The 14,138-nt window shown below is 42.2% G+C and overlaps 1 protein-coding gene across 1 annotated transcript; it reads right to left on the reverse strand.

The window, feature by feature from the left end:
* Window positions 1-10,666: 10,666 nt before the first annotated feature.
* On the reverse strand, window positions 10,667-13,569 carry LOC142171828 (uncharacterized). Its single transcript, XM_075235533.1, has 7 exons — window positions 12,843-13,569; window positions 12,296-12,357; window positions 11,918-12,148; window positions 11,467-11,650; window positions 11,317-11,424; window positions 11,090-11,172; window positions 10,667-10,936 (listed from the first exon to the last, which is right to left on the reverse strand). The coding sequence occupies exons 1-7, from the start codon at window positions 13,567-13,569 to the stop codon at window positions 10,667-10,669; spliced, it is 1,665 nt and encodes a 554-aa protein (XP_075091634.1).
* Window positions 13,570-14,138: the final 569 nt, after the last annotated feature.

Below are 14,138 nucleotides of genomic sequence, written 5' to 3' on the forward strand. Positions count from 1 at the left end.
ATGATTTGGCGAAAGGCATATAGGAGGCCAAGAATCATGGTAAGGGCCTCCTTTTTCACATCTTTGGAACACTCTTTACTTCATTCGTCACTAACTTTCTTTTACATAGGCCTGACCAAGGATGCCATTTTGAGGCCTTCAAGTGGAGAGGAAAGGACCAAGTCCCCAGTTCCATAACAGGGTGAAGGTAAGAAGATAAAAACGGCCTCGCAGTCCGAGGACCCCAAGCCCAAGACTCGAAGGGTGAGGAGAAAAAGTAATCGCCATTATGATAGACTCGGTCCAAAGACTAAGAGATGAAGAAGAGGAGGAAAAAACCTCAACACTGATGGTCCGACCTAGGAAAGCCATCGAGGTTTCCAAAAATTCCGAGCCGAAGGCGGCTGCTAAAATCAAGCCTCGTGTCGAGGAGGCTTCCATAAAGAAATAGGGTGAAAGTCCCGAATTAGAGGTCAATGTCGTTTCTTGGCCATCTATGACCACATCGGGCGGGGCTGGTTCTGAGACCCTAAAGATCAATCCTAGCGTCCCGAGCGACTTGCTCGGGACCATGACAGCAGGCCACTTGCCTTCTCTTCCGACTTTTTTTGAGGAGACGTTAAGGGAAGCTCGAGAGTTGAAGACCCCCGATATAGGCGGAGGCTCTAGTGTAGGTGATCCCTTTTGGGATTGATTTACTGGAGTCGATGATGCCTCCGATATTAGTGATGCTTCTATTCTCCTAGAAGAGGCCCAACGCCTCACATCTCGGGTAATAATCTGTTTACTGCACTTTGTTTCTTTACTCTCTTCTAAATCTAACTTGCATTTTCATTTTTTGTGTAGGCCCTTGCCAAGTTTCGAGCTGATCTCAGCCAATGTGAGACCGAGCTCCAAAAGGTCTCGGAGGAGAAGAATGTTCTGAAGCTTCTTTGCAGCCAAAAGGATGAGACTATACATGATCTTCAAGCGGATTTGGCCAAGGCTCGTGAGGAAGAGGCCAAGCTAGATAAACAGGTGAGCATCCTTTTGATAGAGTACGGACTCGACCCGACTGTGGAAGCTAATACTTTGTTATCTCACCTACAACAAAAGGTTGAAAAGATCGGGTTGCTTTGGGGAGAAGTCGATCAGGTCAAGGTTGAGTGTGACCGGTGGAAGGATACTATTGACTGCCTGGCTGCAGAAAAAGAAGCTACCTTGGCCAAACTATTATCGGTCGAGGTCCCACTTGGAGGCGCCAAATAGAAAAGTTTGGCCCAAGCCAAGAGGATCGAGGAGCTCAAAACCGGGCTTGCTAAGGCCGACGTGGAGATCGAGAGGACAAAAGTCATGGCGGATAAGTCCATTGTATGTATTGGGCCGATGCTGAGGCTGATCTGAACCTAAGGGAGGCTTCTGACCGAGAGCAATGGATCATAGACTCGGTAAAGTGCCAATCCTGGAGGGAGACCCTCGAGGAAGTACATACTCGAGGTTTTGACCTCACCGAGGAGATAGCCCGAGCCAAGGTGCTTGAGGCTGAATCCAGGCAGCTTGCTTCCTTCGATGACGAAGATGATGATGAAGAAAACAGTCGAGGTGGATCCGATGAGGAGCCTGAAGGAGAAGTTTCTCCTGAAGAAGAGGTCGAAAACCAGTCGTAGTTAGGACTTAGTTTCCTGGTAAGTCCTTGATCGGTCTCTTGTACATAACCTTTTTTATCAATATATAGCAGAAAAACTTCTTTTGAATGCCTTCTCACTTTTATGCTTAAAACGTGTTATGTGCTTTTGCCTTGTGAAGATTTTGTTGTTTGCAGCCTCTATAATCGAGCGAATACAAGTTTGAACTTTAGAGCAAAACCCTTAGGTTTTTTAGATACGCAAGGGTGAGTCCCCGAGTTCAATAATATGTTTGGGATTTCGGATAGCTTGATTGACGTCATGTCCGCACTATTTTTTTTACAACTAAGCTCGGGTATGTTTTGAACTTTAGAATAGAATAAACCCTTAGGTTTTTATCAAATAATGGGTAACTTTCGAATATTTTAGTAACATACCCATATTGTTTCTTAGTCTTAATAGTTGAGTGAGCGATTGCTCGAACCCAAACTCGAAGTATTGTATCCCGTAGGCTTTTATGGTCGAGTGAGTGATTGCTCGAACTCGAACTCGAAATATTGAAGCCTGTAAGCTTTATGGTCGAGTGAGTGATTGCTCCAACTCGAAGTAAGATAGTCCTTAGGCTTAATAGTTGAGTGAGTGATTGCTCGAACTTGAACTCGATGTATTGTAGCCTGTAGGCTTTTATGGTCGAGTGAGTGATTGCTCGAACTCGAACTTGAAGCCCGTAGGATTTATGGTCGAGTGAGTGATTGCTCCAACTCGAAGTAAGATATCCCTTAGGCTTAATAGTCGAGTGAGTGATTACTTGAACTCGAACTCGAAGTATTGTAGCCTGTAGGCTTTTATGGTCGAGTGAGTGATTGCTCGAACTCGAACTTGAAATATCATTGCCCGTAGGCTTTATGGTTGAGTGAGTGATTGCTCGAACTCGAACTCGAAGTATTATAGCCCGTAGGCTTTATGGTGTAAGTTTTTCAAAACTCCTTCGGTGCCCTTAAGCCTGTTGGAATCATGAAGCAGAACAAAATTTTCAAATTATGAGTTATCGGTAAATGGGTCACTACACATGTGTTCGTATTTTGTGCCAAGACTCGAGAAAAACTATGTGGGCATGGTTTATTTTGACCATTTGTCCCTTACACTTTTCCCTATCGAGACCCTGTTTGACATGTACACTTTTCCCTATCGAGACCCTGTTTGACATGACTTTTGTATAAAATAACTTTCTGGTATTGAGCTCGATATATTCGATGGTATAGCCCTCCAGTATTCGAGGTTGATTGTAAAGAAATCTTGGATACTAATGAATTGTCCTCAGGTAGCACATAGTTGTTGTCTCGTTATAAACCTTGCCGGAAAAATCCGGTTGGGATAAAAACCGATCCAAGGGAAAAAAAGTGCAACGCATACTTTAAAACCTGAGGTCTCAATGTCTTTAGTCGAACTCCTGCAATGAGTTAGCGTCGACTATATATAGACGAAAGAAGGGAGAAAATCATATCTTAACAATAATATCGTTTGAGGAGTGATAGGTTCCAGTTGTTTTGTAATGGTTCGCCATCCATTGTTCCGAGTTTATAAGACCCTCCTCCGACTATATCGAGGACTTGATAGGGTCCTTCCTAATTCGGGCCGAGCTTCCCTTCATTAGGGTATTGAGTGTGGGCAGTGACCTTCCTTAGGACTAAGTTCCCGATCCTGAAGTGCCGTAGGTTGGTTCTTCTATTGTAGTACCTTTCGATTCATTGCTTTTGCGCAGCCATTTTTATAAGTGTCTCTTCTCATTTTTCATCTAATAATTTGAGGCTAGTACTCATAGCCTCATTGTTTGATTCCTCCGATGTATGTCGAAACCTTGCAATGGGTTCTACGACTTTGACTGGAATTAATGCTTCGGACCCATATACTAAGGAAAATGGAGTTGCCCCCGTACTGGACTTCGATGTTGTTCTATATGCCCTAAGGACTTCAGGCAGAATTTCTCTACCTTTTCTTCAAGTTTTGGATGATAGTCTTGTTTGTTGATTCGGCCTGTCCGTTCCCACTGGGGTGATATGGTGTTGATAATATCCTTTTTATTTTATGGTCTTCGAGAAATTTTGTCACTTTACTACCGATAAATTGCTTGCCATTGTCGCATACTATTTATGCGGGTATCCCAAATCGACACACGATGTGATCCCAGATGAAGTCTATAACCTCTTTTTCTCTCACTTTCTCGAACGCCTGTGCTTCAACCCATTTAGAAAAATAGTCAGTCATAAACAAAATGAATTTAGCTTTACCTGGGGCCGATGGTAGAGGGCCGACGGTATCCATCCCCTATTTCATGAATGGCCATAGGGATAGGACTGAATGAAGTCGTTCTCCGGGCTGATGGATTATTGGTGCAAACCTTTGGCATTTATCACATTTTTTAACAAACTCCTTAGTGTCTTTTTCCATGCTATCCCAGTAGTATCCCGCTCTAATGATTTTGTTAATTAGTGATTCGGCGCCGGAGTGGTTCCCACAAGTACCTTCGTGTACCTCTCATTAAATATAATCTATGTCTCCTGGTCCTAAACATACTGCCAATAGTCCATCGAATGTCCTTCTATATAATGTTCCATCTTCATCCAACGTAAATCGAGCAGCTTTGGTTTGTAGGGCCCTCGATTCTTTAGGGTTCGATGGGAGTTTTCCATTCTTCAAGTATTCAATATACTTATTCTTCCATTCCTAGGTTAAGCTTGTAGAATTTATCTCGGCATGACCTTCCTCGATTACGGATATCGAGAGTTGAACGATAGTCCTCGAGTCGATCTCATCTTCCTCGACTGATGACCCCAGCCTTGCGAGTGTGTCGGCCTCACTGTTTTGTTCTCGAAGTAAATATTGTAAAGTCCATTCCTTGAAACGGTGCAAAGTTACCTGTAATTTGTCCAAATACCTTTGCATCCTATCTTCTCGAACTTCGAAGGTTTTGTTTACTTGGTTCACCACTAGTAAAGAGTCACATTTGGCTTCAATGATTTCTACTCCCAAACGTTTAGCTGGTTTGAGACCTGCAATCATGGCCTCATACTCGGCCTCATTGTTAGTCAACCTAGAAGTTTTGATAGATTGCCTAATACTGCCACCCGTGGGGGTTTTCAAAACGATGCCAATCCTGGACCCCTTCACATTCGAAGCACCATCTGTGAAGAGGGTCCAAACCCCCGATGATGTATACGATTTTATCAAGAGTTCTTTTTCAACTTTGGGTATGAGGGTTGGCGTGAAATCGGCCATGAAGTCCGCTAAAATTTGAGACTTGATGGTTGTACGGGGTTGATATTCGATATCGTACCCACTGAGTTCGACAACCCATTTGGTCAATCGGCCCGATAGTTTGGGCTTGTTAGAAATATTACGAAGTGGGTAGGTGGTTAACACACATATGGGGTGACATTGAAAGTATGGTGTTAACTTTCTAGAGGCGCTTATCAGTGCAAGTGCCAATTTCTCTAAGTATGGATATCTAGTTTCTGCTTCTCCTAAGGTTCGACTTACATAATAAATAGGGAATTGCGTACCTTTCTGTGCTAGAATTAGTACGCCACTCACTGCGATTTTCGATACCGCCAAGTATAAGTAAAGTTTCTCATCTGCCTTCGGTATGTAAAGCAGTGGAGGGCGTGACAAGTATCGCTTCAATTCTTTTAATGCATGTTGGCATTCCGGGGTCCAGGAGAAATCGTTCTTCTTTTTGAGTAGAGAGAAGAATCTATGGCTCTGATCTGACGACCTGGAAATGAATAGGCCTAATGTGGCTATCCGTCCGGTAAGCTTTTGCACGGCTTTTACACTATCCACAACAGCGGTCTTCGATGGCCTTGATCTTATTTGGGTTTATCTCAATTACCCGATTCGATACCCTGAAGCCAAGGAACTTGCCCGAACCAACTCCGAAAAGCACATTTCTCGGGGTTAAGCTTCATGTTGTATTTCCTTAAAATCTTGAACGTCTCCTGCAAATGAGTCAAATGGTCCTCTGCGTGCAAGGACTTAACTAGCATGTCATCAATATAAACTTCCATTGACTTACCTATTTGTTCCTCGAACATTTTATTTACTAGGCGTTGGTAAGTAGCTCCTGCGTTTTTTAGCCCGAAGGGCATTACATTATAACAATACGGTCCATGCTTTGTGATAAATAAAGTCTTTTCTCGGTCCTCTGGGTTCATTTGAATTTGATTATACCCGGAATAGGCATCGAGAAAAGTAAGGATCTCGTGGCCGGCCGTGGCATCGATCATGCGATCGATGTTAGGTAGTGGAAAAGAATATTTGGGGCACGCTTTGTTTAAATCCTTATAATCTACACCCATTCTAAATTTGTTCCTTTTTTTTGGGACTACAACTACATTGGCTAACCATTCAGGATATTTTACTTCCCGAATCGACCCTATTTTGAGAAGTTTAGTTACCTCGTCTTTTACGAATGCGTGCTTTTCCTCATACTGAGGTCTTCTTTTTGCTTCACCGGCTTGAACCTAGGGTCCAGGCTTAGTCGATGCATTGTTATCAACGGTGGGATCCCTGTCATGTCTAAATGGGACCAAGCAAAACAATCTATATTATCGATAAGAAATTGAATAAGCTTTTTCCTGAGTTCGGGAGTCAATCCCGTTCCCAGGTATACCTTTCTCTCGGGCAGATGTCCGATCAATATAACCTGTTCCAGTTCTTCGACCGTCGATTTGGTAGCGTCAGAATCTTAGGGGATGATAAAAGTTCGAGAGATCAGAAAATCCTCCTCTTTTTTTTCTATTTCGTGCTTCCCCGATTTGGTCGAGGCTGGTGGCTGTGATTGCTATTTAACTTCTCGTTTACCTTTGATGCTTAACCTTTCCGAGGTTGATAGTGTTGACATCGGCATTACCTCATCGACTGCAAATATTCCCCTCGTAGCATGCTACTCCCCGTACACTAATTTTACACCATCCGACGTCGGGAATTTTATTAATTAGTGGAGAGTCGAAGGTACTGCCCTCATATTGTTGATCCAAGGCCTTCTGAATAGGGCATTGTACCTCATGTTACCCTCAATTACGTGGAACTTGGTATTTTGGATGGTCCCAACCACGTTTACCGGTAGAATAATATCCCCTTTAGTTGTTTCACTGCCATGTTGAAGTCGTTTAAGACCCGAGCTGCGGACACGACTTTATTTTATAGACCGAGTTGCTCCACGACCTTCGATCGGATGATATTCATAGAGCTACCTAGATCCACTAAAACATGCTTAACTTGAACTTTATCTAATAAGATATAAATTACCAGAGCATCGTTGTGGGGCTGAGAGATAACTTCGGCTTCTTCGTTGTTGAATGATAAAGTGTCTTCGGTCACGTAATCCCAGGTTCATTTTTCTCTAGTGATTAGTATCTTTGAGCGTTTGAGTATGGGTTCCTGTGGAGTGTCGATCTTACCGAGGATCATATGAATGATATGTTAAGGTTCCTCCTGTTCATTTTTTCTGTTGGCATCTCTCTCTCTGAAATGATACTTGGCTCGATCGCTGAGGAACTCTCGAAGGTGGCCCTCATTGAATAGATGAGCTACCTCCTTCATTAATTGTCTACAATCTTCGATCTTGTGGCCATGTGTGCCATGATATTTGGACATTGAATTTAGGTTTTTTAGGAATGATTGGTTTGCATGGGTCTAGGCCACCTAGTATCCTTGATCCTTTCGATTGCCGATACAATGCCCGATGCATCGATTCTAAAGTTATATTCTAATAATCGAGGTACCTCTATAGGATCGACATATTTGTCGAAACCACTTTTGTTCATAAGTCCTCGAGAATTCTGTCCTTGATCACTCCTTCGATTGTTCTGGGCGGAATTGCGTCCCGAATCATTATTCCTTCGATTTGTGGTGTATGGTTGATATCGGTCTATGTTTGACCTTCGCTCTCTGTCGATGTCCCTCTGGTTTTTAATAACTGACTTGTTTGGATGTACTGATCCGGAAGGAGCTCCTAATTGGTCGTCTTCGACCTTGATTTTTGACTGATATCGATTGTGCACATCTGCCCAAGTTACAACTGGATATTCGATCAGCTGACGTGATGCTATTGAACTTCGCTCGTTCAACCCTTGGGTGAAAGCTTGAATGGCCCAATTGTCTGTGACCGGTGGCAACTCCATGTGTTCCATTTGAAATGGAGAAACGAATTCCCTCTGCATTTCATTATCCCTTTGTTTTACTTTTAAAAGGTTTGATTTCCTTGTTGCGGCTTTTATGGCACCGATGTGTGCCTTTACGAAATAATCTGCTAGCGTGGCAAATAAGTCGATGGAATTTGGTGAGAGATTGTGATACCAAATCATTGCTCCCTCCGAGAGGGTCTCTCCGAATGTTTTCAACAACACAGATTCGATTTCGTCATCTTCTAAATCGTTACCCTTGATGGCACATGTGTAAGAGGTGACGTGTTCGTTGGGGTCGGTAGTTCTATTATATTTGGGAATCTCGGGTATACGGAATTTTTTCGGAATTGGCTTTGGGGCTGCACTCGAGGGAAAAGGCTTTTGCACGAATTTTTTGGAATCCAACCCTTTTATCATTGGTGGTGCCCCTGGGATCTGATCGACCCTAGAGTTATATGTTTCTACTTTTTTATCCTTTGCTTCGATCCGCTTTGTGAGCTCCTTGAGTATCTTAGCAATTTCAGGAGTAGTCCTCGATTCTTGCTCATTTGACCTTACTACGGCTCGCTCCATTCTGTGGGCAATTTCTAGAGGTGGATTGGGCTCTGGCTTGCTTGGTACCTGGGTTTAGCTCTGCAACTGAGCTATCGCAACTCGTTGGGCTTGTAGCATTTCAAAAATCATACGCAAGCTGACTCCATTTTCCTCAACGTTATGGGTGTATGGAGCTGCAGATCGAGTACCGCCATGAACGCTATTTTCACGTTCAGAACGTTGGTTCGCCTCAAGGGCCACATGCGAATTAACGTCTAGTGGTACTTCGACCCGAGCTTCAGGTACTCCGACTCAAGCTTCCATGGCATCGACAAGCGGCCTTCCGGCTCTGGGCATCAAGTTGTTGGTTTCATCTTGAAGGTCGGCTTCGTTTTTGATATGTAAAGCCATTAATCGAGGGTTTGCCATTGCTAATCCGAAGTCAAAGACACTTTCAAAAGACAGGCGTAAAATGGCGTGTGTTGTATATTTGTATCAAATAACCACTGTTATCCCTAGCCCCATGGTGGGCGCCTAACTGTTTACCCGAAAAATCGGATAGAGTTGAATTTGTAAGTAGTTCTAAGAATATGTGGAATAACTTCGACACAAATCATTAAAGGGAAATGGAAATATCCAATATAGACTATAAAGGATGAAAAATAACACAGTATAAAAGAGGAAAATGAATGAACAAAATAAGATGAAGTAATGGAGATCAAAAGGTTAGTCTTTCAATATGAGAAAATAGGATTCTTGTTACAATGTTAATGTGTTTTTTACAGAAACAACAATCATCTCATTTATGGTGGAAGGATCCTACTTTAGATATAATAAAAAATATATAGTGGGGAACCCATGACGAATTAGCGTTTCCTTAATTCCTGCCAGGATTCTCTCCCCTAGTGCGGTTGCAACGGCTCTTGTCTGTGAGCTCGATAGTGACTCGAGCTCGGTATTGACTCGAGCTCTCGATCTTTACTCAAGCTTGATTCTGAATCGGAGTCTAATATTGATTTGGGGTCGGTGCCGGTCGGCCTATGAATCTTAAGGTTGATAACGTCTCTTCGCCTCGTAGCTCAACTTGGATTCGAGCTCGATAATGATACCGAGCTTTACATTGATCGGTCCTAGAACCCGAAACTTGATGACCTGACTTTGGACCTCAATCTGATATTACGAAGACGCTCTTCGATCAAAGTATTACCATCTTGACCAGTTCGTACGACGGACTGATCGGTTTTGGCCGTATACAATATGACTATTTCATCCCCAAAAGATTTCCCCATTAATCCCCATTGTTAGTTAATAATTAGTATCCTAACATTAAACCCACGAAACAGCACCATCAATAGAGTTTTCCATAGGTTTCAATTGTACCAATCATTTGATTCATTATTAAGCCATCAATAATTTATAATGTAGGGACATAGTATATTACCTGAACACTTGGATTTCTTTCTCACCAAATACTCCTCACAAGGTTAGGCTTAAGATCCCCCACAATTGCTTCGTTAGTTCTCCAAATATTTCTATTTGCCGTGTATTTGTTTTTTCTCTTTCTTTGTATTAATCAAGACCACAATTTCCCTTACTCTGCATATTAGGTCTTGTCATGTGAGCCACCAGAAAAATATATATATATAGGCCTAGCTCTAACATTTTACCATATATTATTTTTCTATCCCAATAACTTTATTACCCATTTCACATGTGTAATAATGAATTAGGCCCACTAACTATTTAAATAAATTTGAAAACTCTTAAGTTAGTATGTGTATATAGAATTTTCGGTTATTACATTCTCCCCCACTAAATTTTCGGTTAGAAAGTGTACCTGGCATCTCAAAACACTGGGGGGTACTTGCTTCGCATGTTTCCTTCGGACTACCACGTAGCTTCCTCTGAAGGATGGTTGCGCCATAATACTTTCACTGAAGCAACCTTTTTCGATCTCAATTATCGCACTTGCCTCTCAAGAATAGCTATTGTACCTTCTTCATAAGTCAAGTTTTCATCAAGATCCACATCCTCTGGCTGGATATTATGACTACCATCGCGAACATATCGTCTAAGCATAGACACATGAAATACAGGATGAACCGCAGACAACCTCAAAGGCAAGACAAGTTTATACGCCACCGATTCGATTCGATCTAAAATCTCATACGGACCAATATACCTCGGACTTAGCTTACCTTTGCACCCAAATCTCATGACTCCTTTCATAGGGGACACCTTCAAAAAGACTTATTCTCCTTTCATGAACTCTAAATCACGAACTCTCTTATCTGCTTAGGATTTTTGTCTACTTTCAGCTGTCCAAAGTCATTCTCGTATCAATGCAACTTTCTCCAAAGCTTGCTAAACCAAATTTGGACCCAATAGACGTGCTTCACCAGGTTCAAACCATCCAACTGGTGAACGACACTTACGACCATATAAAGCTTCAAACGGCGCCATCTGTATACTCGACTGATAGTTGTTATTATAAGTAAACTCTGCTAACGGCAACTGATCGTCCCAATGACCACCAAATTTAATTGCACAAGCTCTAAGCACGTCCTCCAAGATCTGAATAACCCGCTCGAATTGTCCGTCCGTATGTGGATGGAAAGTTGTTCTCAACTCAACCTGAGAACCCAATGACTTCTAAAAAGATTTCCAAAACTCAAATGTAAAATGTGCACCCCGATCTGATATTATAGAAATAGGCACACCATGAAGTCGAACTATTTCATGGAGGTAAATATCTGCTAACTGTTCGGCTGTGTGAGTAACTCAAACCGGTATAAAATGCGCGGTCTTTGTGAGTCTGTCCACGATCACCCATACTGAATCCTGTTTTCTAAAAGTACGTGGCAACCTAACTACAAAAACCATAGTAATCATTTCCCACTTCCACTCTGGGATAATTAAATTCTGCATCACACCGCCTAGTTTTTAGTGTTCATATTCCACATACTGACAATTTAAGCAACTAGTCACATGTTTCAAAATATCATACTTCATACCTTTCCACCAGTACAATTCACGCAAGTCTTGATACATTTTACTAGCACCTGGATGGATAGAGTAGCGAGAGTTATGAGCCTCTTCGAGAATCAACTGCTTCACATCACCTACCATGGGGATACATAATCCACCATGTCAACGTAACACACCTTCACGGTCAATAGCAAATGACTTAACCCCACCATTCTGCACTCGATCTCGGAGTTTAGCAAGATGGAAATCTTCAAATTGACGAGCCTTGACTTGTCCAACCAAGGATAATTGTGCTACCAAACCCGCAAGTAATCTACCCGGCAATGTATGATCAATATGCACTCGCCGATTGGCCAATGCCTGAATATCCATAACCATAGGTCATTCTTCAGCAGTAAATCGGACCAAGCTACCCATAGACTTTCTACTCAAGGCGTCTGCCATCACATTCGCCTTCCCGGGATGATATAAAATAGTAAGAGCATATTCTTTAAGTAATTCTAACCACCATCTCTGCCTCAGATTCAGATCTCTTTGCTTGAATATATATTGTAGAATCTTGTGATCAGTATAGATTTCACACGGCTCACCATAAAGATAGTGACAATAGATCTTAAGTGCAAATACGATCGCAGCCAATTCCAAGTCATGAGTTGGATAATTCTCTTCATGGTTCTTTAGCTGTCGAAAAGCATAAGCTACTACCTTGCCATTCTGCATCAGCACATAACCCAAACCAACTCGAGACGCATCACAATAAATAGTAAACACCCCTGCACTTGTAGGTAGTGTCAAAATCGGAGCTGTAGTCAATGCGGTCTTCAATTTCTGAAAACTTTCTTCACACTCATTTGACCACTGAAATGCAACACCTTTCTGAGTCAATCGAGTCAATGGAGTGGCTATATTTGAGAAACCCTCAACAAACCTTCTATAATTTCCGGCTAGGCCTAAGAAGCTATGTATCTCTATAGGAGTAGTGGGTCGAGGCCAATCTCAAACTACCGCTATCTTCCTTGGATCAACTTGAATCCTATCTCGTGACACCACATGTCCCAAAAAGGAAACTGTATCCAACCAAAATTCACACTTTGAGAACTTGGCATAAAGCTTTCTCTCCCTAAGTATCTGTAGCACAACTCTAAAATGTTGTTCATGTTCTGCCTTACTTCGAGAGTAGACCAAAATGTCATCAATAAATACGATCACAAAATAATCTAAGAATGGCTTGAATACCCTATTCATGAGGTTGTTGCGGGGGAATAAGTTAGCCCGAAGGACATCACCAAAAATTCAAAATGCTCGTACCTTGTCCGAAACGTTGTCATGGATATATCCTCGGTCTTAATTCTCAGTTGATGGTAACCCGATCTCAGGTCAATCTTTGAAAAGTAAGTTACACCATGTAGCTGGTCGAATAGATCATCAATACGTGGCAAATGATATTTATTCTTGATCATCACCTTATTCAACTGCATGTAATCAATACACATTCTCATCGTGCCATCTTTCTTTTTAACAAATAACACAGGTGCACCCCAATGCGACACACTAGGCCTGATCAATCCCTTATCAAGTATCTCTTGAAGTTGAACCTTTAATCCTCTCAACTCCGCTGGAGCCAAACGGTATAGAGGAATAGAGATAGGTTGAGTTCCTGGCACCAAATCAATACTGAACTCAATTTCTCTTATCGGAGGCAGCTCGGGTAAATCTTCTGGAAACACATCAGCAAATTTTCGAACCACTGGAACACTATCAATAGTAACATCTTCCAAGCGCGTATCATGAACGGTAGCAATAAAACCCAAACACCCATTATTAATCATTCGACGTGCTTTTACATAGGATATTATCTTTCCCTCAGTCAGAGGAGTTATGCCTTTCCACACTAAACATGGTTCTCCGGGAAAATCAAAATGTATAAGCTTGGAATGACAATCAATCGAAGCACAACATGACGCTAAACAATCCATACCCATAATTACATCAAAGTCGGATATAGGCAATACCAGTAAATCAACTATGGTGTCCCTGCCCTGAATAAATATCACACAGTCTTTATAGACTCTATCCACAGATATAGTCTCGCCCACTATGGTCACCATAATATAAGTCACATTAAGAGACTCAACTCCTCGTTCTAAGTATATGGAAAAAGATGGAGATACATATGAATACGTAGAACCAGGATCAATAAGAGCGTAAGCCCCATAAGAACCGATAGTGATAATACCTGTGACTACTACATTAGATGCCTTAGCATCCTGTCTGGCCATAGCAAAGAATCTCGGCGATCCACCCGCTCCCTAAGAAGCCTGTGTACCCTGTCGACCCTGTCCACGAGCAACCTGCGGAGCTGCTCTAGCTGGTTGGGTCTGAGTCTGTGTACTTGTAAATGTTCTCTACGTCTGTGGAGTAGCATGGCTAGTAGCATAATATCATCTAGGACAATACTTAGCAATATGTCCTTTTGACCACAAGTAAAACAAGCCACATATGTTCAAAAATAATGACCACTGTGATTTCTACCACAATTCGAACACCTCGGATATTCACTTGACTATTATGAGCCATTATCCTTCCTTTGTATCTGATGTTGCCCCTGTTTAGCTGGATAAGCACTTCTAGAAGACTGCACCACCGACCTTGACTGAGTAGGTATGGACTGCCCACGATTAAAACCACTCGTGCCCCCAGATGGAGCTCCACTAAACCCGTCTGCGCTACGAGCCCTTTTTGCTTTCTCGCTCGATCTTGTCCCTCTCTTGATAAAACTCATAACGGAGAGTAGTATCCACTACCTCTTCGTACGAACCACCTTGAACATCCCTAACCACGAAACCCC

Source organism: Nicotiana tabacum, chromosome 17 (assembly GCF_000715075.1).
Source record: "Nicotiana tabacum cultivar K326 chromosome 17, ASM71507v2, whole genome shotgun sequence".
Taxonomy (NCBI): Eukaryota; Viridiplantae; Streptophyta; class Magnoliopsida; order Solanales; family Solanaceae; genus Nicotiana; species Nicotiana tabacum.

Coding starts and splice junctions, on each gene's coding strand:
- LOC142171828 (XM_075235533.1), bottom strand. CDS start 13,569: ATGGCCAGACAGGATGCTAAGGCATCTAATGTAGTAGTCACAGGTATT. Junction 12,358..12,842: donor TAAGGGATTGATCAGGCCTA/GTGTGTCGCATT, acceptor GGTTGGATACAG/TTTCCTTTTTGGGACATGTG. Junction 10,937..11,089: donor AGACCGCGCATTTTATACCG/GTTTGAGTTACT, acceptor TTGGGTTCTCAG/GTTGAGTTGAGAACAACTTT.